The following is a 26880-nucleotide window of genomic DNA, read 5'->3' on the forward strand; positions in this document are numbered from 1 at the left end:
CTGGCGAACCCCAGTCCGCCGCAGCGGAGTGCGCACACTTAACTGCTTGGGCCACCGGGCCAGCCCCAACCTCTTCATTTTAGAAATAAAGAAAATTAATTCCAAAGAGTGAAATGATTTGTCTGAAATTAAAAGCTAGCTAGCTAATTGGTTTCCTTATTCCCAGTGCTCTGTTCACTCAATTCAACATCCTGACAGATCTCAGGTGTCTGGTATGTGAAGTGATAGATGGGATTTTATTAATATTTTCAGAGAAGAGCATATTTATTAATTTCTATGCAAAAGCGTTTCCTGCCTTAGACAAGCTGAATTCCAGCAGCAAGCATACTTGTCTTTTCGTTTTAATTCAAGTTATAGGGCTAAAACTTTTTAAAATTTATTTTTATTTTTTATTTTTTTGGTGAAGAAGATTGGCCATGAGCTAACACCTGTGCCCATCTTCCTCCCTTCTATATGGGATGCTGCCACAGCGTGGCTTGATAAGCGGTGTGTAGGTGTGTGCCTGGAATCCGAACCTGCAAACCCCGGATCACTGAAGCAAAGCATGTGAACTTAGCCACCACACCACCAGGCCGGCCTCTAAAATTTATTTTGAAATAATTTCAAACTTATGGAAAAGTTTCAAATATAGTACAAAAAACTTCTATCTCTCCCCTCATCCAGATTTTTCAACTATTAACATACACCTGCTCCACCCCACCCATTACATTATCTCACCCATTACATTAATCACATACCCATTATTATTAATCTTTTTTGGAACTATTTGAGAAGTTGCACATATGATGCCCCACACCCCTACATACTTCATTATATTTCTCAGAAACAGGAACATTCTTGTCAAACCACCATCAATCCCCGAAGTCTGGAAATCAGCATTGATAACACTGCTGTCCAGTTCATGGACCCCATTCAAATTTTACCACTGGCAGTCCATCCAAGAAAATGGATGGCCTTGACCCATCATGTCATTCTCCTCCAGTCTGGAATATTTCCTCAGTCTTTCCTTGTCTTTTGTGTCCTTCACAGTTTTATAGAATACGTGGCTTATATTATGAAGGTTGACCCTCAGCCAGGGTCCATCTGATGTTTCTTCTCTGACCGGACTCAGGTACTGCTCTCAGTAGGAATAGCACAAAAATTAGACTTTGTTCTTCATTCATTGCGTCACGGGGTGCACAAAGTCAACCCCTACTGGAGATCTTAAACTTGATTATCTTGTCGTGTTCTGTTAGGTTTCTCCACTGTGAGTCATCATTTTCTCCTTTGATTAGTATTGCAAGGGGGAGATACCCCAAGATTATACCAATATCTTGCTCTTCACCAAACCACTACTCACGTTGACAACTCCATTGTGGACAACCACCATAATGATGACTTTTCTGTTTCATCATTCCTTCTGCATTTGTAAGTTGGCATTTTAACTGTAAGGAAGCATTTTCCCTTCTCCCTCATTTATTTGTTAATTTATATTGATGTGAAGTTGTGGATTCATATATTATTCATTGAGTTATAATTTATTACTGTCATTATTTTGTTGCTCAGATTGTCCCAGATTTGATCAGTGGGAGTCTCCTTGAGGTGGCTCCTCTGTCCTTTTGAAATACCCCATTTGTTTTTGTGTACTTCTTACTTTCTGCCATTTCTGACCACTATTTTGAGTTTATTATTTAATGATAATTGAAATTAAATGTGGTTAAGAATATCTTTTGTAGTTTTTAAATTTATCCCTTTCTCTTTATAAAAAGTTAAATTGGAGGTACTTTTAACTATTTTTAGTATTTCTAAAGGCCTTAAAAAATGGCCATTGGTTATTTCTTCGGGGACTTCTCAGTTTAATAATTTTCGACAAGGGGAAATTTCCAAATGCATATAACCAAAAGGATATTTTAGAGGTAGAAGAGGGAGACGTGTTTTTATCACTTCTTTTTACCTTAAGTGTTTTATCAAGGGACAAATTTCATCCAGGTGTGTAGCTAGCAGACACATTGGAAGACCACTGTGGCATTTACTTTCCTGACTTATTTGTCCCTGGAGAGTTATTTCCAGGTCCTCTGATGTTCATTACTAGACTTCTGTTGTGTCTTCTCCCCTTCAGCCTAAGGTGATCTTATTAATGAATTCATTATTATTACTAACTGTTAACTTATTAATGAACTTAGTTTGTCTTGAGTTTCTTCTTCTTTTTTTTTTTGGGGGGGGAGGAAGATTAGCCCTGAGCTAACATCTGATGCGAATCCTCCTCCTCTCTGCTGAGGAAGACTGGCCCTGGGCTAACATCTGTGCCCATCTTCCTCTACTTTATATGGGATGCTGCCACAGCATGGCTTGACAAGCGGTGCGTTGGTGCGCACCCGGGATCCGAACCTGTGAACCCCGGGCCGCTGAAGCAGAGCGTGCACACTTAACCGCCGCACCACTGGGCCAGGCTCAGTTTGTCTTGAGTTTATGTTAGGAAATGAACTGTTTTCACTTTTGCAGCATACATCATCCAAAATCTTTACTCTTTTTAAAATAACACAGTGTTACGATGAATTTAAGACTCAAGTCACCTGCAAAAGTTTGAAATTATGTTCTTCCTTCTGAATTAAACAATTTAGAATTAGTTTGATTATGTTGTATTGAAAATATAGTTTTTTATAGGACTGGGAATAAAAAATTCATCTAAAAATTACATCTTGGCACAGCTTAATTTTAAACTTTTGTGTTTTTGATATAGTGAATATAGGCTTTTCGTCCTATTATTGAATTAGTTTACTCAACCAAATCTTGTTATATGATTCAAGTTTAAAAATAAGAATTACATATTATAATCAAGTTTGGGTATAAACCCAGGACATTTTGTAAAATATAAGACATAATAAAAACAAACTACTACCTAAAAGCTTAGTTATTTGTGAAGAATTGTCAGAGTTGATGACTGAAAAGGATTTTCTCACTGTTTGGAGATTTAAATTGCAGTGGAGACACTGCTGCTCAACAGACTCCTGCTAGTTTTCTTCCTCTTGTCTAGATTCTCCCCACTCCAGGGTACTGGGGTTTTGCCAGCATTGAGATATCCTGTCCACGTTGTATCTTTTCGCTTTTCTTTATTCTGTTCCCATCCCTTTCTTCTTTGCTCAGCTGGTAAAATTCTACTTATCTTTCAAAGCCTGGCTTAATTGTCACCACCTCTGTGACACTTGCCCAGCCCTACTCAACAGAATTAATCCGTCCTTCATCTGCGCTCTCAGAGCAGTTTATTCTTATCACTTGTAGAGACTTACCATGTAAAATTACTGTAGACTATTGGTATTTGAGGGTTTATTCACAATTTCAACTACTGTACTTGCAGATGACCCTGAAGATCTGTGTAGTATTCATTTGGACAGGGCATAAATTCAGCTCGTGTGTTTGATGTTACAGGAGTTGCTAAGCTACTGAGTGAGTGTATCTGTTTGCCCAGGTCCCACATATCCATATCATGTTGTTTTCTAAATGCCATTACACACAGATGACTCTGTTGAAGTGATTAGAAACGATGTTTCTTTGTGAAAGATGTCCTTTAGTAGAAATTTAGCTGTTAGCGCTCGTGATAAAAATGATGACAAAGTGAAGAAGACTAATAAAGTGCCCCAAAGTAGGATTTGGGGGTAAATTTTGATTGTAATAAAATGAATTTTTTCGTAGCTCAGAGAAGTGAAGAGAACATATTTTTCATCTCTCATCTACGAAACAGGAAAAAGTGATTCGTTAAACTGTTTTCAGTAAGGGCTCCAGTCAACACAAAATCTGTTTCTAGGTGGGAGGTGAAACTCTCATGACATTTGGAAATGGTTATCTTGAGGCATGAAGATTCGCAGGAAAATAAGCAACTGTCAAAGTTGATTCATGGAAAAGCTAGGGGCCTATACACACAGTTCTTTTGCTTTTTAAAAAAAATTGAAATATAATTTGTATACTATGAAAGTCACCCTTTTGAAGTGTACAACTCCATGATTTTTAGTATATCCACAAAGTTATGTAACTATCACCACTATCTAATTCCAGAACATTTTTATCACCCCAAAGAGACCCTGTATACTTAAGCAGTCACTACCACTCCTGTCCCTGGCACCACTTATCTCTCTGTAGATTTGCCTATTCTGGCTGCTGGAGGTTTTAAATAGATGTTTAGATTGTAGGGGAATAGTAATAAAACCAGGGAACTGAGATTGGATACTGTACTGTCGTACCAGTCCAGGCACAGTACAGATTCATAGCTTCTCCCTGGCAGTTTGCAAACAGTCCAGTGGTATGAAATATATTAGTAAATATATAGTAAAGAATTTTTTGTTAACTGCTATTTTTTATTTTTTAGTATGGTATTTTGGAAGTATACTATTAAATTGATTGGTTCATTAATAGAGTAGTGGTTAAAAACAAGTTTGTTATTGGTAATGATGACCCAAAATGATGTTCCTTCATGCTTAAACTCGAAGATCAAGTCAAAAAGATAATTGAAAACATGTAAATGTGTTTTTCTGCTGTTAGCCAAATACTGGTTAGCATCATTCATGTCATAAATATTAATTAAAGTTGTAGTGGTTTTGCACTTTTATATTTGATTTATAAATTTATTTTTGGTTTTATAGTTATATAAGGGAAATAAGCATAAGGAGTTTATGTCTAATTTATTTTTGTATATATTTAAGTAACATTTTAATAAAAATACTTTGTCAGCTCCGGCAGGAAATAAAAGATTATTTTTCCTTTACAAAGGAGTACATTACTAAGTTTCACAAACAAGTTTCAGACATCTATAAACCCTGCTGTTTGCAAGTTTAAGGTCAAGGCTATATCTTCTCTCTGTTAACACTTTTTATTTTAGTCTGTCAACCATGGTGTAGAATGTATTCCTTCATATCATAAATGCTCTGTATGAAGACTCAAAATTTGATGTCAACTAATGTTATAGAAGTACAACCTTTCCAACTATATAGTGAACATGAGAGAATTGTTAGATGAGGTGAAATCTGAAATGGTCGTTACTTGTTGGAAAGCCCCAAGGAAGGAGGCAGAGAATGACTTCAAGAGAATTCCTTCCACTGATAATAAAGTGAAGTGCATTATGAATGTTGCTTGGTAAGTGGGTGATGAAGGTTTTGAGCATGTGGTTGAGGTAATGAGGGAGAGCTCGCTGAAGGTCAGAGAGACCTAGAGAAGTCAGTAAAAGAGTGCCGGTGAGGACAATGTTGGTGCATCAGAACGGGCTTGCTGAGATAATGGTGGTCCTTGCATGAAGTGCTGATCAGCACCTTTCCCATTTTAGATCAGAGCTTTAAACTTTCTCATGTAATAAATGTTTGCAGAGATTTTCTAGAAAGGTATGAAGATCTGCACAGGAAAAATAAAAACTGGCAATCAGTGTTCTTAATCATACCCACACCTCATGAGCCCCCTCCCCTGCTGTTATTCTGAATTCTGCTCTGTATAGCTGTTGCCCACACATCTTTCACCTGTTTCTTCTGCCCAGATTGATGCCAACAGCCTGTCAGGTGTCAGGTTCTGAACGACTGCAGCCTGACTGTCCTGCTTTCTAGGTGTCGTCATCTCCATTCACACAGGACATGTGCTGCCCAGCAGCAGTCACCACCACTCATTGTCATGGCCTTGGTTTTATTTCATGGTTAAGATGACCGGAGAACTGATGTCATCTGTAGTGTGTATTTTAGTGGTAGTTTATTTGAACTTTAGTCTTGTATTTACAAAGTTAATAGAGGTCTCAAGATGCCATTAAGGTTTTGCAAGGGCACTTCATTTTATAGGGGAAAGTATATTCTCTACTGGACTTTATACTGTGGGAATTTATAAAAATTTCCAGATGAATTGGTCCCTCATGAATGTCAAGGGGTTGCTATAGAATGTATTTCTGCCTGTCTTATGTGGGATCTTGAGGGTGGAATCATTGTCTTGTATTTTTGTGGTTTAAATCCTTGGTGTTCTTCAACAAAACATGCTTGTATCCTCTCTCTCATTCTTGTTCTATAGGTAAAAATTAAACTGCTTTTTTTTGGATGTGGTAATACTAAAATACTTTGCTTTTTAAAAATATGGCTTGGTTATGGGTTATATGGGTTAGCATATGTGAAATAGAATGGTACAGTGTGTAGTGGAAGGATGTCCGGTACCACACTGGATAACCCCCGTGATGATCCTGTGTGGGGTGTGCATGTGCGTGTTCCTAACAGTCAGCCATTCTTTCCTCAGATACGTTGAAGAGATGGTACCCTCGCACCCTTGCCTGAAACTCATTAGCAACTGTGAGCAGAAGCTTTCTAGTCACACATCAAGGCGCTTGATAACAATGGAAAAGGTGAAGAATTTCGAGGTAAATTATCCGTAGTTTTTGGATAAATTCTGGAAGAATCTGAAGTAGATTTTTTCTAGTTTTCCTCTAATGGAGTTTGGAACAGTTAGTCCCTGATTTTTTTAATAGTTGTTGATGAATTCAGGAAGAGGCAGAAGTGAAGAGGTTTGTGGCATTTGGTGTGGTTTAGAGGGTAGCAATAAAATATAGAAGTTGGATAGAAGAACAGAAATAAAAGTTGACCCTAACTTCTTCAGGCTGTATTTGACATCCTTGTCGCTAACTCAAGTATAAAGCAGAGCACTCTTAATTAAATAACTGTTTTCTAATTAGCAGTCTACTTTTGTTACCATTTTTCTCCAAAAGCAGAACGTACTTGATTGCAGACTATACTGAGGAGAAAATGTCACTTTATATAAGGGAGAAAGTAATTTTCCCCCATCTATTAGGGCCCAGTATGTGTTCTCTTTCCCTCTCCGACTCGCACGCTTGTGCACACATGCACACACACACACACACACACGTACTCACAATTCATTTAAGCTTGAGGAGAAAGAACAAAACATCTGTTATTTCATGTCCAGATCAGAATTGATATGAATAAGGCCTCATGATGGAGCGTAATTAAATCTGCGGAAGGCTGCTTGGGCTGAACTTATCTGGAGTGACAACCAAAGCTCTCCCAAATGCACTGGAAACTTGGACGAGCCCCATCTTTGCTTTGGGATCTGTAGGGTACGCAGAAGAGGACAGGGTGTTAATGCCTGAAGATTTTGTCATACCCATCTCTACTCTGCATTTGATTTTTTTCATCTAATTCGCAGCTTATGGATTCTTTCACAAAATGAAAACTAATACTTGTAGAGTGCTTTTTGCATATATTATTTTATGTATTTCTTGCTTTTCTCTTTATTTCCATTTGCTGTCTGTCTCTAATTTAGACCCTTATTACCATATACCTGGTTTATGCTGATAGTTTTCTAAATTCTCTCTCATTCCATTTTCACACCTCTAGTTCTTATTTGTTAAACAAATCTTACTAAAACACCGCATTCATTATGTCACTTCTTTATGCAGAAAGTTTAGTGACTCATTTTTATTACTGAATAAGATTCAGAATTTTCAGTGTGACAACTTTCCTCAATAATCAGGCTCCAGTATCAGGGCATGTCAGAAAGCTAAGCTATATGTGTATATAAGTAGTTGATTGGTGTCCACTCTGTGTGTGTGTGTGTGTGTGTGTGTGTGTGTGTGTGTGTGTGTGTACTCGCATACATGTGTATAGGTTTATGTGATGTAATTAAAATGAGAGTATCTGATAGTCAATTTTAAAACAGAAATACTAGAAGTTTATATTCAAATGGCATATATCCTTGAGGTGGCGTCTTGTGTTCATTACATTTATGTGATAATTATTCAGCATGTTCTTGAAACTTTTAGATTTACATTTAAAGAAATGTATTCCTATTAAATAGTTATTTTGCTTTATAATAACACCTTGCTTTTCTTCAAATTGTATTTACTGGACTTAGCTGCTCATGTTTTATATACCAGACAGGTTACTTAATTGTTGTTTTTTGGAAATCAAATCCTGGTCCAAGGATGATAATTTAGCATTAAACATTTAAAACAGTAAGCAGATTCAGAAATTCCAAAAGAGGGGTTCCCAAATTGTTTAACATAGTGACAACCTTCCAAAGTGACAATTTTGAATGGTCACCATTTATTTGGATATATAGTAGAAACCCTCTTAACTAACCTCCATTTCAGACTTAATTGATAAACCAGTCCTGGCCATTTCTGCTCTAAAACACAGTATCTGATGCCTGTAATATGTCACATATTTCCAGCGGGTGAGTTGCTTCATATCTCCTCTATCTGTACACTTCTGTACTGACCAGCTGTATTATCTGTTTACCATGAGTCAGTTGTGTTTGTTCTGTGAGCTATTTATGCCAGTTATATTTGTTATGGTAATTATGTAATCTAATTAAATACTAGTTAGACCAGTGAAATATGAATGTTAGAATAAAGTTGTCATTTCTATGAAAACTAAGTTGAATGCTTTAGAAAAATAGGATAAAGTGAATTGCTAAAAAAGAATCTTGGATTGGGAATGGGTGAGATAACTATTTCTAAAAGGTTGGAAAAAAGTTATCACAATCTAGGTTTCTGTACCCAGCTTGCTTTGTAAGAGTTTTTAAGTTCTTGCATCATTTTACAGAAGCCAAAACTGGAAGTCTTTTTAGGTCTTAATTTTATATCAAAAGATTGATAAATGAATCTACAATTTTTTAAGTTAAAATAAGATGTTTAATATGTTTACAAAGCATTTGTATTCTTTCCTGCTTTTACTGACTTTTTCAATTAACTAACTGTACTATTCAGGCTGCCATAACGGAATACCACAGGCTGAATGGCTTACATAATGGAAATTTATTTTCTCACGGTTCTGGAGGCTGGAAGTCTAAGGTCAAGGTGCCGGCAGGGTTGGTTTCTGATGAGACCTCTCTTCCTGGCTTGCAGACAGCCACCTTCTTGCTGTGTCCTCTGTGCACACACACTGCTGACGTCTCTTCCTCTTCTTATAAGGACACCAGTCTACTGGGTTAGGGCCCCATAGTTATGATCTCATTTAACTTGAATCACCTCCTTTAAGGCCCTGTATCCAAGTATAGTCATACTGGGGGTTAGGGCTTCAAATATGAATTTTGACAGGGCACAGTTCAGTCCATAACACTAACGATTACCAATATACATTATATTGAGAGGCTTCTGTTGTACGTTGGGGTATGCTGTTTTCATACTCTCCTAGTCAGTTAATTCTCGTATATGTTTGTCTTTTAGTATTTTGAGGGAAGTAAGGAATTTGGTAATTCAAATAGTAACATTGCAGCTCTTAGAAATCACAGCACTTAATGTAATTATTTGAGTTAGTAGTAATAATAGTAACTAACATTTATGTGCCAGGCACATGAGTAATACATGTAAAAAACAAATATCACCTATAGATTTTGTAGTTTTATTAGAAAATAAAGTGAATGGCCTCAGCATTCTTTTTTTTATTGAGGTGTAATTGACATATAACATTATATTAGTTTCACTACGACACAATTTGATATTTGTATACATTGCAAAATGATCACCACAATAAATCTAGTTAACAGGTGTTACCACACATAGTTACAAAATATTTTTTCTTGTGATGAGGATTTTTAAAATCTACTCTCTTAGCAACTTTCAAATATGCAATAAATACAGTACTATTGACTATAGTTACCATGCTGTATGTTACATCTCCATGATTTATTTATTTTATAACTGGAAGTTTGTACCTTAAGACCACCTTCATCCATTTTGGCCTCCCCCCTACCCCGGGCAATCACCCATTTGTTTTCTGTATCTATGAGCTTGGGTTTTTTTGTTTTGTTTTGTTTTTTCAGATTCCATGTATAAGTGAGATCATATGGTATTTATCTTTCTCTGTCTTATTTCAATAAGCGTAATGCCCTTGAGGTCCATTCATGTCGTCACAAATAGTAAGATTTCATTCTTTTTTTTTTATGGCTGAATAGTATTCCATTCCATTGCATTCCACATTTTCTTATCCATTCGTCCATTGATGGACACTTAGGTTGTTTCCATATCTTGGCTATTGTAAATAATGCAGGGGTGCATATATCTTTTCAAATTAGTGTTTTTGTTTTCTTTGGATAAATACCCAGAAGTGGTATTGCTGGATCATATGATAGTTCTATTTTTAATTTTTGAGGAATCTCCATATTGTCTTCCTTGGTGGCTGTACCAATTTACATTCTCACCAACACTGCACAAGGGTTCTCTTTTCTCCATATCCTCACCAACACTTGTTATCTCCTGTCTTTTTGATAATAGCCATTCTAATAGGTGTGAGGAGGTACCTCATTGTGGTTTTCACTTGCATTTCCCTGACGATTAGTGAGGTTGAGCATCTTTTCATGTGCCTGTTGGCCATCTGTATGTCTTCTTTGGAAAAATGTTTATTCAGATCCTCTGCCCATTTTTTAATTGGATTGTTTGTTTTTTTACTATTGAGTTGAGTTCTTTATATATTTTGGATGTTAGCCCTTTATCAGATATATGATATGCAGATATTTTCTCCCATTCAGTAGGTTGCCTTTCATTTTGTTGATGATTTCCTTGACCATGCAGAAGCTTTTTAGTTTGATGTAGTCCCACTTGTTTATTTTTGCTTTGGTTGCCTTTGTTTTTGGTGTCAGATCCAAAAAATCATTGCCAAGACTGATGTCAAGGGTCAGTACAGCCTATGTTTTCTTCTAGGAGTTTTATGGTTTCAGGTCTTACATTCAAGTCTTTCATCCATTTAGAGTTAGTTTTTGCGTATCGTGTAAGATAGTAGTCTAGTTTCATTTTTTGCATATGGCTGTCCCGTTTTCCCATCACCATTTGTTGAAGAGACTGTCCTTTCCCACTTGTATATTCTTGGCTCCTTTGTCATAAATTAATTGACCACATATGCTTGGGTTTATTTCTGGGCTCTCCAGTGATCTGTGTGTCTGTTTTTATGCAAGTACTGTGCGGTTTTGATTACTATAGCTTTTTAACATAGTTTGAAATGAGGGAGTGATGCCTCTAGCTTTGTTCTTTCTCGAGATTGGTTTGGCTATTTGCGGTCCTTTGTGGTTCCATACAGATTTTAGGATTGTATATTCTATTTCTGTGAAAAATGCCATTGGAATTTTGGTAGCAATTGTGTTGAATTTTACTTTGGACATTCTAACAATAGTAATTCTTCCAATCCGTGAGCACAGAATCTTTCCATTTATTTGTGTCTTCAAATTTCTGTCCTCACTGTCTTGTAATTTTCAGTGTACAGGTCTTTTCCCTCCTTGGTTAAGTTTATTCATAGATATTTTATTCTTTTTGATGCAGTTGTAAATGGGATTTTCTTAGTTTTTCTTTCTGATCATTCTTAGTGTATAGAAATGCAACTGATTTTTGTATATTTTGTATCCTGCAACTTTACTGAATTTGTTTATTCTAACAGTTTTTTGGTGGAGTCTTGCGGGTTTTCTGTATGTATCATATCATCTGCAAATAGTGACAGTTTTGCTTCTTCCTTTCCAATTTAAATGCTTTTTATTTCTTCTTCTTGCGTAATTGCTCTGGCTAGGACTTCCAATACTATGTTGAATAAAAGTGGTGAGAGTGGGCATACTTGTCTTTTTCCTAATCTTAGAGGAAAAGCTTTCAGCTTTTTGCCATTGAGTATGCTTTTAGCTGTGGCCTTTTCAGATATGGCCTTTATTATGTTGACGTACGTTCCCCCTACCCACTTTGTTGAGAGTTTTTGTCATAAATGGATGTTGAATTTTGTCAAATTCTTTTTCTGCATCTATTGAGATGATCATATGATTTTTATCCTTTATTTTGTTAATGTGATATATCACGTTGATTGATTTGCAGATATTGAACCATCCTTGCATCCTTGGGGTAAATCCCAGTTCATCATGATGTATGATCTTTTTAATGTATTGTTGAATTTGGTTTGCTGTTATTTTATTGAGGATTTTTACGTCTGTGTTCATGAGGGATATTGGTCTGTAATATTCTTGTCTTGTGGTATCCTTGTCTGGTTTTGGTATCAGGATAATGCTATTAAAGTGTTCTCTTCCTCCTCTGTTTTTTAGAAGAGTTTGAGAAGGACTGTTATTAATTCTTCTTTGAATGTTTAGTAGAGTTCATCAGTGAAGCCATCTGGTCCTAGACTTTTGTTTTTGGGATGTTTTTGATTATTAATTCAGTTTCTTTACTAGTAATTGGTCTGTTCAGATTTCTTCATGACTCATTCTTGGAAGGTTGTATGTTTCTAAGAAGTTATCTGTTTCTTCTAGGTTATCCAATTTGATTGACATATAATTGTTCATAGTAGTCTCTTATGACCCTTTGTATTTCTGTGGTTGTAATGTAATGACTCCTCTTTCATTTCTGATTTTATTTATTTGAGCCCTCTTTTGTTTTCTTAATGAAATGTTTTCTTAATGAGTCTAGCTAAAGTTTTATCAACTTAATCTTTTCAAAGAATCAGCTCTTAGTTTCATTGATCTTTTCAATTGTATTTTTAGTCTCTATTTCATTTATTTCCACTCTGATCTTTATTTCCTTCCTTCTACTAGTTCTTGGCTTCATTTGTTCTTCTTTTTCTAGTTCCTTGAGGTGTATACTTAGGTTGTTCAGTTGATTTATTTTAATACAGGTAAAAAAATGTGTATTAAAATAATCTCAAATAAAAATATGTATTAAACACTTATTTTAATACATGTATTTTAATACATGAAAAAAACAAATATTACCTATAAATTTTGTAGTTTTAACTCTTGATATTAGAGAGCAAAGTGAATGACATCAGCGTTCTCTATTTTGTGGCTTCCATAAACGGTACTTGCCCCATATAATGGTTATGATAGCTTGAAACACTGTTCCAAAGAATTGGAAGGTGGATGATATAGAGAAAAGACTCTAATAATTAATGGAGCCATATAATAAAACAGTCATTTCTATTTTAATGTCAAACTTAAGACCCATTTTGGACAGTTTCACATTTGCTTTCCCCTGAGTTTAATTTGTTTAAGAAAGTCTAGTATTTTTTCTCCAGATTTATAGTATTTCTCTTAGCAAATTTATTTGATACTCAGAAGACACAGAATGATATAAGGATGCTTCTGAGAGTTTTTCTTCTGCATAAAAATGATAAATAAGGGCACGCACCTTAGATATTTTTAAACGTATGAGTGCAGTGCTAGTTTTTGTTTGGTTGGCTTTTATCATTTTACTTTTGTCCTTGTCAAATTGATTTTAAAAATGAAGAAAAAGGGCCGGCCCCGTGGCTTAGCGGTTAAGTGCTCGCGCTCCGCTGCTGGAGGCCCGAGTTCGGATCCCTGGCGCGCACCGACGCACCGCTTCTCCGGCCATGCTGAGGCCGCATCCCACATGCAGCAACTAGAAGGATGTGCAGCTATGACATACAACTGTCTACTGGGGCTTTGGGGGAAAAATAAATAAATAAAATAAATAAATAAATAAAAATAAAAATGAAGAAAAAAAGCCTAATATCAAGTAGTAATTTTTTGAAATGGTCTTCACTTTATAAAATCAATTTAATCAGTGAGTTTTAGCTAATATGGAGTTTACTATAACTGAACATACTTTGTCATGTTAAATTAATCATGTTTGCTTTTTAATTAATTACTTCATTTCTACCTTCTGTCTGTATGGAGAGGAGTGTATATAATTGCAGCAAGATCCTAGTCCTTTATAATGCAAGTGATGACATAAAATTGTCAAACAGTTCTCATACGCATCTAACAAATTATTCTCAGGCTTGTTCGGTGTTGTTGATTTTGGCAATGGAAGACTATTAATTTTAGATTTTTACACTTTTGTATACTGTGTCTCTTCATTTTTGATTTATCATTTGTTAGGTTTAACATCAGTATAACTTTTGGCCCACTTGATACGTTGTTATAAAGTGTTCTCCCTCTTCCCCCTTTTAAAATGTAAGCGTAAGTTATAAATGCAAAAACTGTCTACAGAATATAGATACTTCCTAAAATTTTGTATTTTTATATTATTGGCTATAGTTTTTAGACTTATTGAACATTGGTAGTAAAGAAGAAAATTCTTGCTAACCATGTTAAAATTATGAAGCTCCCTGATAAAAAGAGCCAGTTTTTGCCATTATTCCCTCTTAATATAGTCTGGAAGCTAAGGAATGATAAATAACACTTTCATAAAGCTTTGTTCTTTACAAAGCTTTCATATCCATTTGACCTTATTATTTTGCCCGTTTTAGAGATGAGGTAGTGGTGTAGGCCTCGCTCAGTTCACTTAAGTGGCAGGTGGCCAAGCTGAGACCGAAACTCCTCTTCATACTTGAAATTCTGTATCCTTTTTTCTACATCATGTTACATCTTTACCAAAACGCATTTCTGCCTTTAGAATATGCCAAGATTAAAAGGCAGATATTCTTGAATGACATATGACCAGTTTCTTGTAAAGACAGGCTTTCCTCATCGCTCATAGGGCCATGGTAGAGTGTGATTTGTTTTATTAGAGCTCATTTTTCCTGTTGATGGAACATGTAGTTGATGCTGCTGTGTATAGTTGTGATCACAGTGGTAACTCCTACAAAACACTTTTCTCATATAAAATTCATAGGAGAAAAATGGTAATCTCCAGAGTGGTCCAGAACAGATCAGAGTATGAGTGTAATAGTTATGTTTTCAGTGAAAGTCAGCTAGAACAATACTCTCTCAACCTTTTCTACCAGAATACTTAGACGAAAGAGTACCCAAAGTAGCCATTTTCAAGACTTCCTTGAGATCTTTTTTAAACATTCATGCAACTTTTATACTCTATATAGTACTTGTTTAAATATAAACAATTATTTTAAATTGCCATTGCACTAAATGGGCCATCACATGCCCTGTTTGTTTTGTGGCTTGTTTACCTGACATACCACCTTACACTCCTAGTGATTTGAGAAGTACTGAAGTATAGGTAAGTTTAGTTGTAGATATTATATAGACATTAATTTAGACTAAAGTTACAATATTGTGTAAATAACAGTTGTCATTATTTTTTATAGCTAGCCAGTATAGTTCAGATGATTTAAAATAGAGAATATTGGGAGGTCATAGTGGCAGGTGATGGAAGTTAATGTAATTTTTTATTTTGGACTGAATGAAAGAGTCCAGTAACATGAAGCTGATGAATGTTTCATTAATCAGAATGGAAGGTGGCGAAAATTGAGGGATTTGACTAAAGGACTGAAAGATTTTGAAGTTGTGTAGGGAGAAAGAAGCATTAACATTATAACATCATGTTTTATATGAGGAAGGGAGAGAAGAGACACTGAGGTCACTTGTTTGAGAAGATGACTCATGGATGACTCACTTGTGATGAGTAGTCTACATAGAATGATAGTAAAGCAGTGTGGCTAATCATGGACTATGGTGTTTTGCTGACATAATTCTGTGCCTGTTTCCATTATGCATTATCGTTTCTCAGGATTACTGTTGTTAGTTGTTTTTTCTTTGGCAGCTGTTTGAATTAAAGGTGGTTCCTTCTGGTTGACTATTCTTTTTGAAGTACTTTTTTTTTTTGTCTATCTCTTGCCAGGATGATGGGTATTTTCCTTTTGATTAGAGCTCTGAAATATTAGAGATTAGGTATGAAGTATTTCAATTGTATAACATGCCTGGTGGGAAATAGATTCTACTTCATTTGTCAATTAGAAAAATAAGACAGGGTGACACTAAGTAAGAACGTGGTAGTTGGATATGAACTCAGTCTAGGTCTTAATACTACAGTATTCATTACCATCAAAATGTGTGTCTCTGTAGGTGTGAGAGAGAGGGAGAGAGAGAACCTTTTTAACAATTATTTTGTATAGCAAAGAAGGCAACTATTTGCATTGTCTATAAGTTATGTTTTAACTTGAGATGTTTGAAAAAGACTTATAAAGCAGATAGGAGCCTGGTGATGCTGCATATCGTGTTGCATGAATTCACTTTTAAGGATCACTTCATCTACTTAGTTCTGAATGAATTGCTTTTGCTGTTAGTGGTACTTTACCTTGAATTTAAATCTTAGAGGGTCATCATTTGACTTTTTCTTTTATCCTTCTTCTAAACTAAATGATTTTGCCAAACAAACTGAATTCCTTGTTAAGTTAATGCTATTATGATAGTTTTAAATTATTGTTTCTGGTAAACCAAGAAAAAGCGAAAATCTATCCCCTACCAGCTCCAGGAATATAGTCATTTAAGATATCTGGATCGTTCTGCTTCTGTTGCTCTTTGGATATGACTGTTACTTGCAGGAAAAAGCAGTTCTCTGAAGGCAGAGAGAGCATTTGTCTTTAGGCTCCAGCTCTAATGCTCATATTTTTCAAGCTGTGACAGTAAAACAGTCTTTAATGTACTGATGATACAGAATCTTAGGCAGAGGTCAGTCTCGAAGTATAAAGTATGATTCAGGCATCCAAGGTATGAATGGTTTAGGGAAATGGGAAGTTTATGTGTGGAGTCAGCATAATCCTCTGGAGCTTTTATAATTCTCAAATGACGAACTTTCTACTTTTAATTTTTTGTACTTTTCTTTATTTATCATATGGTTATTTTAGAATTATCTTTCTAATGTTTTTTGAAATTCAAACATGAACTTGTGTCTTCTTCCCACTCTATGACCCACCAAGAATCCAACCTTGAGATTTTAACATGTATTTTTTTACCCAAAAACATAAGTGTACAGTTTAATAAATAATTATAAAGTGAGCATCTATGTAACCACTGCCAAGGTCAAGATTAGATAGTGCCGCACCCCAGAAGCACCCCCTTTTGTGGCTGTTTCTGATCATAAACACCTCCCCCTGCAAGTGTGATTGCTGGTCTGACTTCTATGGTCATCACTTGCTTACTTTCCTTTGTAATATTGTCACTATTGAATTCATTCCTAAGCAAATAAATTTTGCTTGTTTTTGATCTTTATATAACTGCATATGTATTTTTATTAAATTTTTCGTTTAATGGATTGCGACAGTTTAAAAAGTCACCTAGGAGATGAATAATCTCCAAATTAAAGTGAGAGAGTATGTATGTGTGTGCCTGTGCGTGTTTTGGTCTGTTATTCACCCTTTGCTGCTTAGGGTAAGATTCTTCTTAATTTTAATTAACTACTAGAAATAGTAACTAAGTTGTCATTACCTTTTTGTCTGGTGTGTTGACCCTGTATTCTTTTAATATTTGAAGTTAAGTTTTGAATTTTATAAAGTTGTAGATTTTAGTGGGGGGTATGTAGAAAGTACTCATAGTTCTGTATCATCATGATAGCACGAATATCCATGATGGTCTTTTTACAGTTACAAAGAAATTATGTGCTGAGTGCCAGATGTCAAAGTTCAATTGTTAAATGTCACTCATTTTCAAAACTCTAGATATGAAGATTTTAATATATATTAAAATATTTTAATAGACTTTAAGTAACTTAATATCTTGCAGAGTAATGAAATTTTTTGAAGTACGGATGATATGTAAATACCTAATTTAGGGATGACGGTTTCTGGCCTCACCTTGTTCCCATTAAGAATGCCAGAGGTTTCTCTTAATAGTACTGGCTGCCAGACTCGTGACCTGCTTGTCCTTGGTTGGAAATGGCCTCGTGCTGTTTATAGTTGTATAACTTGAGCACAAGTGGTTTCTGTAGCTACTGTCCAGTGCCAGATGCAGAACAGTGGAAGCTTTGATAAGGGGAGCAGGATTTTTAAACAAAAGCCGGACATGGGTAATTACCCTGAAGCTGAACTGAGGCCCATTATATTCAGCACTGTCATTTACATTTCATTTCACTCTCTGCTGATTACAAGAAAGAAAAGCTACCCACTGTTTTTCTCTTCCATCTCTTTGCCTTCTTCCTCTCACCTTATTTAAGTGTGTATATCAGCTTTAATCCGTTTCATGAATCCAAAAGTCTGTCTTGACAAAATTAGAAGAGCATGGCCAGTTTGGTGTCTTTCACTATGATGACAGCATCATTGGTTTTCACTTATCATAGAATAAGTTTCATAAGCCATTTGTATTCAAGTGTTTGCAATGAAACTGCTGTTTTGTATAAACTACTGTCACTTTAAGAATATAAATGACTTGAGGTTAATACTAGTGAGGTAGAAGAAATTGTTATCTCATTATCAGGAACTGTCAGTAAGTAAAAGGACAACTTAAACCTGACCTACAGTTAAAATAGAAGCCATTTGGTTTTCTTCTGAATGGCTGTCAACTTCATCTCCAGAGTGACACCTTTCTCGGGGAAATCTCTTGTTTTTAAGCAGTAATTTTATACATTGATGATTATCCCTAGGTATTTTCATCAAAGTTTGAGGGATTCTATAAAAGTAACTCTTTTGGCAGTAAAGGGACACTATGAGAGAATTTTGGCTTTAGTCAGAATGTGGGTAAGGAGTGGTATGAGAGATGAGGCTGTAGAATTAATCAAGGGGGATCCAGTTTGTAGTAGAGGATGGGGTGAGGACAAGGAAGTTGAGGAAGTTCATACCTGGTTACCCCTTTTTTCTGTGTAAAGAATGTAAGTTTTTGCTGAGAGTGAATAAACAGATAAGGTCTTGAGGACAGGTGAAATTTTGGAAAAGGTGCAGGAGAAATGAGAAAGAAAACTATGTCTTTTAATGATTGCTTACATTCATGTATTTTTCCTATTTTTGTATGTTTTCTTTCTCTGACTTGATTAGATGTTCCCTGAGGAGAAAACCATGGCTTTCATCACTCAGGCTGTGTTTATGGGACCGTTTGTATAAGGTGTTGAGGCTAAACAGACTAATAAGGCATAGTCCTTATCCTTAGAGAACTTTGACAGTGAGACAAATAGTCACCCAGCCCATTCCCACATAATGCATTTGGTTGTGTAGTGGTCTGTGCAAGGTGCTACATGAACGCCAGAGAGCGCCTACCTGAGGAGATGGCGCTGGAGTTGAGAGGAAGCCAATATTTTAAGCAAAGGTACAGAGGCATGAGAGGGGTTGTGATATATTCAGGGAACTCCGGACATGACTGAAATACCAAGTATTTGAGACAGGAGTGGTTGGAGATGAAGTGGAAAACCACAGGGATGCCTAGTGGTGATCTTTACATACCAAAGAGTTTCAAGTTTATCCTGTTGGTGATGGCAAGCCCATGAGGGATGTTAGTTAGAAGAGGGGCAGAAGTTCGAGTTTTAGGAAGGTCACCGGGCTTTAATATGCAGGCGAGTTTGAGTTGTGGAAAAGTTCCCTATGACACCAGTGTGGAGGCTGCTGGTGTGGTCGTGAGAAGATGATGTGGCTGTAAACTCCGCAAAGAAGAATTGGAGCTTGTAGAGGAGAAAATGGAATCGAGAGTTTTGGGGGAGGTAGATGGGGCAGGACTTAATGACTGATTGGGTAATTGGGGTGAGGGAGACAGGAGTTAAGGATAACTTTCAGAAATCTGGCTTGGAGTAACTGAGTGGATGGTAGTTTTCTTGCATGTGTTTTTATCTTTCCCCCTTCCCCTGAAGGGTAGGTTCCATGCTGCTTTCCTGGGCTACTGACTGCAGTAGTCTCCCAACTGGTTTCCCTGCTTCTGCAATTTCTCCTGCCATTACATTTCCTATACAGTAGTCGGAGTACCTTTCAGAATGTAAAGAGATAATGCGACTCCCCTGCTTAAAAGTCATCAATGTCTTTTTGTGGAATTTAGAATAAAAGTCAAAATCCTTCACATAACCTTCAAGGCCAGCCTCATTTACTGGCCTCTCTCTCTGAGTTCATTTTGTGTCGCCTTCCCTTTTGTTTACCAAGCCTTAGCCACACTGGCCTGCTTTCAGTTCCCGGAATGTACTTATCTCTTTCTAGTCTCAGAGTCTCTCGGAGTATGTTTCTTCTCTCATTGTGTTCCCTAGAATGTTTTCTTCTCTTTCTCTGAGTAAGTTTAATTCATCCTTCAGGTCTCAGGTAAAAGTCACTTCTCAAGGAAAGCCTTTCTCGTCCATTCTCTTAACCCCACCTAACTAGATGTCTCCTTACGGTCTTATGGACCCTTTTCTTCCCAGTGTTTAGTCACAGTTTGAAAGTATATGTTTGGGTGTATATTGTGTAATGTCATTCTGTCAATAGTATATAACCTCTGTGAATTTGCTCACTACTCAGTGAATATTTATGAAATGAGTAGTAACGTTCAGTGATTATTTTGGGCCCTTCTAGAATAAAAACAATCAAATTCAACAGTATTTTAATCATCCATTTGAAAGAAGAATAGGAACAGTTAGATATGGCTAGCTAAAAGTTTTGTGTTTGAAAATACACTGAATTTTATCACTACCCTGACATCACTCTTCAAAAATCAGTGTTACAGAAACATTTTAAGCTCATGATACCTAGGCCTCATTTCTCGTGAAAAGCAAACCAAAAAAGCAGCTAAATCGCCATAGCACCTTCCCTCTATTTGAGGAGGCGATGATAACAGAAAATGGCAAATTTCTGGGAGAAGACAGTAATTGGAAGGATAGTTTTACTTAAGTGGAGTTCTCATGACACATCTTTAGTTCCTTTAAAGTCTGAGCAGTTCATGACACTGAGTTTGAGAAACACTCTTACATATATGTGTTCTCACGGTATAATGCAGTGTCCTTAGTTCCATCTAAAGTGTTTCAAACGTTGCTGCACAATACATAGTTTTATTTCTTTTCTTGAGAATTTGTTCCCCTTTACATTAAAATTTATTACATTATAAGTGGCTGAAGTACATTCCTTTTAATATCTTTTTTCTTCTTTTTGAACCTCTATTTTTGATGTAGAGTTAGTTGTAAAAATAATTAAGGATTAACTTGAATAAGGTCTAGTTTATGTACTTTTTCTAGAGAATAATTTGCACTTCTAGGTAGGACATGAATGACAGTGATACACTTGAGCATCACCAAGGTGAATGTGTATTTGTATATTTCCACATCGTTCTTTAAAGAATGAGATGGTGTGAATCAGTGCTAATGCTCCCTGAAGGAAGATGGCCGTCCTGGTCATGTTGATGCTCTTTGACTCTCGATGTTTACAGCAATCAGGACTTACAAACAGTGAGGGAAACAGAGCGCTCCCGACTGTCGGATGTCTGCTCAGCTCTGTTTTAAACTGTCTTTATCCATGTCAGGAAATACTATCAAGAAGGATTTCTCTGCTTCAGCCAGCAGAGGGCAGTGTACACATAAAAGTGCACCACCAATTGTAAGGCTTCCTTTGGTTTCTTTGGCAAGTGTGTTAAAATTCCTCCAGTGGTTTATGTTTAGAATTAGCAGTACTGATAGGACAGGAAATTGGCTGGGTGGGACAGTGGTTAAAGGGGTTCTGTCTAAAAGTTTAGATCTGAAATATGTGCTACCATAATGTCGCTGTTCTGTGAGGAATCTCCTCTAAATGTCAAACTCCATTTTGAACCATCCACTAATCTACCATGTGGGAAGTTAACTCTTTAACCAATGTTTTGATGTGATTTCTACTGAAAAAAAAAAAAGTGTGATGGAAAAAGCATGAGCTTTGAAGTTTGATCTAGGCTACAATTCTGGCAATGCTACTTACTAGCTGCATGACCTGTGGCAGATTATTTAAACTCAATCAGTCTCCCTTTCCTTATCTGTAAAATTTAGATAATAATCTGCTATGAAAAGATGCATAAAATTAAATAATTGACTTACGTAAAACACATAGTTGTAGACATATGTTAGTGCTTTCTTGAATTAGAACTTGTGTATTTCTTGTCATATTTACAACTGCAATTTGTCTTACAAGGTTAAGTGATAGATCCAAAAGCTGTATATTTCTATTATGTAGCCATCTGTAGCTAGCATAAATTTTCCTACAGAAACTCTTAATTTCTGGTTATAAAAAGTGATAAACTATAGACTGTGTAACCAACAATCTTAATGTTTTATTCATATCTCCTTAACTACTGCCATGCTCCAAAATTTAACCAGTAGTTATGAAATTTGGGAAAGGTGTAATGTAATCTTTCATTGCCGTAGTTTTCTCTCCTGACACTTCCTAGTTCTGTGTGTGTTTTTGTTTTTCATGCTTTCTTGCTTACTAAAAATTGACGGAACTCAGGTTCTATGAAACGTAGATGATATCATGACTGATAGTGATAGATTTGGAAGTGTTAGAGAAACCAGCACTCGAACACTGGGGCAAGCTTGAGTTAACGAAGGACCTCTAGGGTTGTGTTGCTTGAGGATGCTCTTCTCCTTTTAAGTAAACACTTTGGCTTTCGAGATACTGAGTTGAAAAAAAAAATCTGTAGATAGTCTTGATTGAGATGAGCAGAGAATGTGAATAGAGAAGAGTCATGAAAAGGTGATGAAAAATATGTAGGGCTGAATATCATCATCTCAAGTGTGAGCCTTGGTAAACTAAACTAAAGATGGCATGAAAGAGAAAAGAGAAAAAAATATCGAGTTTGCCGTATTCCTTAGCATCGAGGTAACGTAAATTCTGAATGCTGCAAATAGTATATTTCATATGGACTAGGGTATATTTTAAATGTGTATTGTTCATAGGTATATGATATTTTCGTGTATGATATGTGTGTGATAACATGTGGTTGACCATAGATATACTGGATGTCTCTTTTGGAACATTTTATGAACCGTGCCTTTTCCACTTAGATGAAAGTGGTAGCCACAGTCCCTGCAATGTCTGGCTTTCCCTGAAGGACTTAGGCTGCTAGTAATAGAACGGCCCTTGCCAGATCCCTGGTGCACAGGGGATTTGGAGCTTTTGAGTTCTCTAGGAGCTTTTGTTATGAATGTCTTATTTCACAACCAGGGGGCAATCAGTCTTGTAGAAGGAGCCGTTCCAACATAGGACGCAAACGCATACCTCACATTGATTCTTGTCTACTCCCTGGGGGATAAAGAAAATAGGATTTTTCTTTTTTCCCCAGAGGTTGCATTTCTAAGGTTAATAGTCTTTCCCAACTTTTCCAGGAGCACATATTTGTCTGCCGTGGGTCCCTGTAGCACTGAACATGTGGTCTGTTGGGGCTTATTTTGCTTTTACTTTATTCTGAGGGAAACTTGAGGTCTGAGCTATTCAGATAGAGAATGTCGTAGGTAGTACATGGTTTCTTGATTTTGAGTTTTCCAGGCTTCTGCTGTTCACTCCCAGTCTCTGACTCTGATCTTTATATTCTCTGTTCTTTATCACCAGTTTTCTCTATTTATATCATTCAGATCAAAGACAAGCTATTTTGTAAAGCCCTCTCTGATCTATGAAGAAGCCTATCTTCCGTTGTGCTTTGGCTTTGTCTCCTGCCTCCTCTGGTGAGCTGCATGGTCGGCAGCTTAGGTGGGCTGGGCACAACTGCGCCCCCATCAGTCCCAGCCGTCCTCGTGCTCTCACCACACCTCTGCCTTCTGGAATCGCACATTTCTGCCCTGTCTCACCCTCCTCACCACTGCGGCTCCAGAACATCCTGTGCAGTAGTCTGCAGTGCATTCCACGTAGAGGTGATCTTGCTTGGCCTAGAGGACTCACAGGGAGAAGAGAGGAGAGGGCAGAGCTGGGAAGGACCTCGTGGCCTGACGGTGTTCTCATCCCTCTTGTAGGGAGGGGAAAGTGAGGACATTCAGCAAACTGGTGTGCAATTGAATCTAACTCCCAAACGTGAAGGGAAAAGCCTCAGAATTGGGGAAAGTTCGAACCCATTTAGATTTAGCCAGGAATGCTGGCATATTAGATTTGCATTTTAGTAACTTGAGTTTGATCTCCGTATGGACAGTAGACTGGAGAGGGAGCCACTGAAGGCAGGGCAACTGGCCGTTTAGGAGAAAAACAAGGAGAGATGAGGAAGGTTTAGACTATGGTACTGGAGTTACAGGTGAAGAGGAGAGTGGATTTGAGATATTTAGGATGCAGAATCTAAGATTTTAGGACTGACTAAATGTGAGGTGAAAAGGGAGCGGACTTTGACCAAGATTTCCGACTTTGATGACTTCGTGGAGACGGATGCACAGAGCTGTGAGGAGAAGTGGAGTAGCAGGAGAGATGTCAGCGTCTGGACATAGCTTTACAGGATAACCAAGTAAAGACTTTCTGCCAGGATTAAGCTAATGTAGTTCAGGAAGTGGACAGGTGATCTTATTGATTTAAGGACAGAATTTAGGACACTTGGAGGAGTAGATGGTGGATGTCCCTCCTTTTTGTGTGGCTCTTCAATCAGACTTTTGATAACACTTGAAACGCACAAGCCAAGGTTAGATGCTGCAACCCTGTTCTGTGTTGCTGCGGTCCCAGGTACAGTCCTGAGATGTGGACCAGACTTGAGTCCTCCTCTCAAGTCGACTGTGCTCCTAGGGTTGTAGAATCCCTCAAGCATCCCCGTGGCTCCTTCTGTCTCCTCCTGGTGTGAAAACTTTGTGTCATTGACATAATCCTCTTAGTTCGTAGAACTAAGCTGATAGTACTTCTGTCCAGTTCTGTTCCTTTCTGAGTAGGCAGCTCAGCTGTCAGAGCCTTCGTCCACCACCTGCTTATTCCGAGATTCTCCTGCTTCTTGAGTTGGGAAAAAAGTTAGCTCTTTTGGAGGAAACCTCATTCTCTTGTAGGTAAGAGTACAGTCTCTAGGGTCAGATATATGTGTGTTCCACTCCTAGCTCTGGCCTTAGTAGCTGTATTGTCTTGGGTCTGAGCTCTTAAAGAATTCCTCGTCTGTAAATGGAGATAATAGTGTACTTATCTCTTAGAGCTGAGTTTATGTTAGATAGTGCATATAAGGCATTTAGTATAGTTTTTGGCCCATAATAAATACCCAGTAAATATTACCTTTAATTTGGTATTCTTTAATTGTATACCTAGAGGTTGACCAGATAAAATTTATCTTTTATGTTTTGGGGATTATGTGGCCTGAAGTTAGTAACCATTGGCATATTTTCATGTGCTTGCAGGAGTTTGGAACTGTCACATACTTAGTGCCATAAAACTTAAGTAGCCACCTATTTTTTTTTTTTTTGATGAATCAGGAAATCTGGGTATGTTTAATTTGGTTTTTGTGCGATTTTTTTTTTTAAGATTCTGTGGCAAAATAGTTTCTGAATAAACAAATCAACCAAGATAATTTTATTTTGGCTAAACCTGGGCTTTTATTCATGTTAGTTATGAGGGAAAGGGTGAAGATATTCATCTCATACAGAAATAAGGAAAAATATAAAAATATTTTGAGGATTGTTATCTTCCAGGTGTATTTGTAGATAACCATTTTGGTACTGAAACCAGGATAAAAAATTAGGCTTCATATTTTCTAATTGTGTCTCTATACCTATTCTCAAAATCACATCAATCCACATGCAATTGAATATGAATTTACAGTAGTACATGGGAAATGAGATTTTATTTCTAATTAGATTTTTTTTCACAGTTTGAGATAGCTAGTGAAATTGGATGAGAAGCTGATGTTTCAGTGTTTTCTGTCAGTCTTCTTATCCCTCAGTTTTCTAAGCTGAAATAGGGCATTCTGACCCAGATGGATATTTCCAGTGTCCAAATGCCAGTCTGAGCTCTAGTCCGTACCTGTCTCTGGAGTCTAAATGTGTGGAAGTCACTTGTTTACCCCGTACCTTCATCTAGTGTGGCTACTTGAAGTTGCCAGGAATCATTTATTTCATTAACTGAATATGGATATACCCTCAGACAATTTTATTTATCTGTATGACTTCATGCAAGTACAATAATTTGTGATTATATACCTTTGGAGTAGAAGCTTCCTTGTTTGGTAATTCTTGTAGTCATAGATGATTTCGGTTTGTGCTGAACTAAGAATCAGAAGATGCACGTGCTCGTCTCAACTGTGTGGCCTGGGGTGATTCTCTTTGCCCTCTCTGGGTCCCTGTTTTCCCAGTAAAAATGTTTGTCCTCTCTGTGCAGAGAGACTCAAAGGAGGTGAAGTAGGTGAGAACACTTGGGATACCCAAGCATGATGCAAACAAGTGGTGGTACATTTCTAATTCAGGTAGTAAAAAAAAAACAAATGTGCACCAGAGCGTGAGATTTTGCTTCAAGTAAATGACTGCTTTGGTCGCAAGTTAACTAAAGAAATAACTCAAACATCTTTATTTTCTGTATTTTCCAACCAACCAGAACCGGGACCAGTATTCACATCTGCTAAGTGATCGCTTTCTGCCGTACCAAGGTCATAATTCCTTCCGTGAGAAGTATTTCAGTGGGGTAACCAAAAGAACGGCCAAGGAAGAAAAATCTAGCCAGGAGTGAAAATTAAGACTTTGACAAAGGAGAAAGAGTAAAGATTTGATAGAGAAGACATCTGGATGTGAACTTTTATGTATGATACAGAAAACGTGTACTGTTTCAAATGATTTTATGTAACAAAATAAATGCTACAAAGTAAATTGAGTAATTCTTTTATTTTTTTTTTATTTTTTTTTTTTAAAGATTTTATTTATTTTATTTTTTGCCCCCAAAGCCCCAGTAGATAGTTGTATGTCACTGCTGCACACCCTTCTAGTTGCTGTATGTGGGACTCGGCCCCAGGATGGACAGAGAAGTGGTGCCTCGATGCGCACCCGGGATCCGAACCCGGGCCGCCAGCATCGCAGCGCGCGCACTTAACCACCAAGCCACAGGGCCGGCCCGAGTAATTCTTTTAAAATTAGCTTTTTTTATAGACTATTTTGTTGTATGTGGTCTTTTGAACCTTATTTAATTTGTATTTGTACTTTCAAGTATTATGGAAAGTGACTGAAAACAGTTATATTTTTGGTAATTAATTTACAAAAGGAACTAATATTGACTTTTTAAACAGATAACTGCTGGGTATGTTATATAAGCAGTTCATGGTGGTTGAGAATTTATTCATTAGGTGGATTTAATTTGGTTTTTGATTGTAATTGGTTTAATAAAGCTTACTGAGGATTCCTAAAATTGTGTAGTGTTCAGTGCTTTCGGGGGGGATGTGATGAAGGAA

The 26880-nt window shown here is 36.9% G+C and overlaps 1 protein-coding gene across 9 annotated transcripts in view; it reads left to right on the plus strand.

Annotated features, from left to right (window-relative positions):
• TRMT11 (tRNA methyltransferase 11) overlaps positions 1 to 26309 on the plus strand; it is a 59695-nt gene extending 33386 nt beyond the window's left edge. For 7 of the 9 annotated variants that reach the window (XM_004422293.2, XM_087444059.1, XM_087444060.1 and 4 more), the window contains 2 exons: positions 6229 to 6349; positions 26037 to 26309. In XM_004422293.2, the coding sequence (XP_004422350.1) occupies positions 6229 to 6349; positions 26037 to 26168 (253 nt within the window). In that variant the 3' untranslated portion in view covers positions 26169 to 26309. Of the gene's footprint in view, positions 1 to 1029; positions 1112 to 1235; positions 1408 to 6228; positions 6350 to 26036 lie in introns of those variants that run through there. The other 2 variants (XR_015555272.1, XM_087444061.1) reach the window with 2 other exon arrangements.
• The last annotated feature ends 571 nt before the right edge of the window (positions 26310 to 26880 follow it).

The sequence above is a fragment of the Ceratotherium simum genome, chromosome 19 (assembly GCF_057802395.1).
Source record: "Ceratotherium simum simum isolate JZ-2026a chromosome 19, ASM5780239v1, whole genome shotgun sequence".
In the NCBI taxonomy this organism is placed as follows: domain Eukaryota; kingdom Metazoa; phylum Chordata; class Mammalia; order Perissodactyla; family Rhinocerotidae; genus Ceratotherium; species Ceratotherium simum.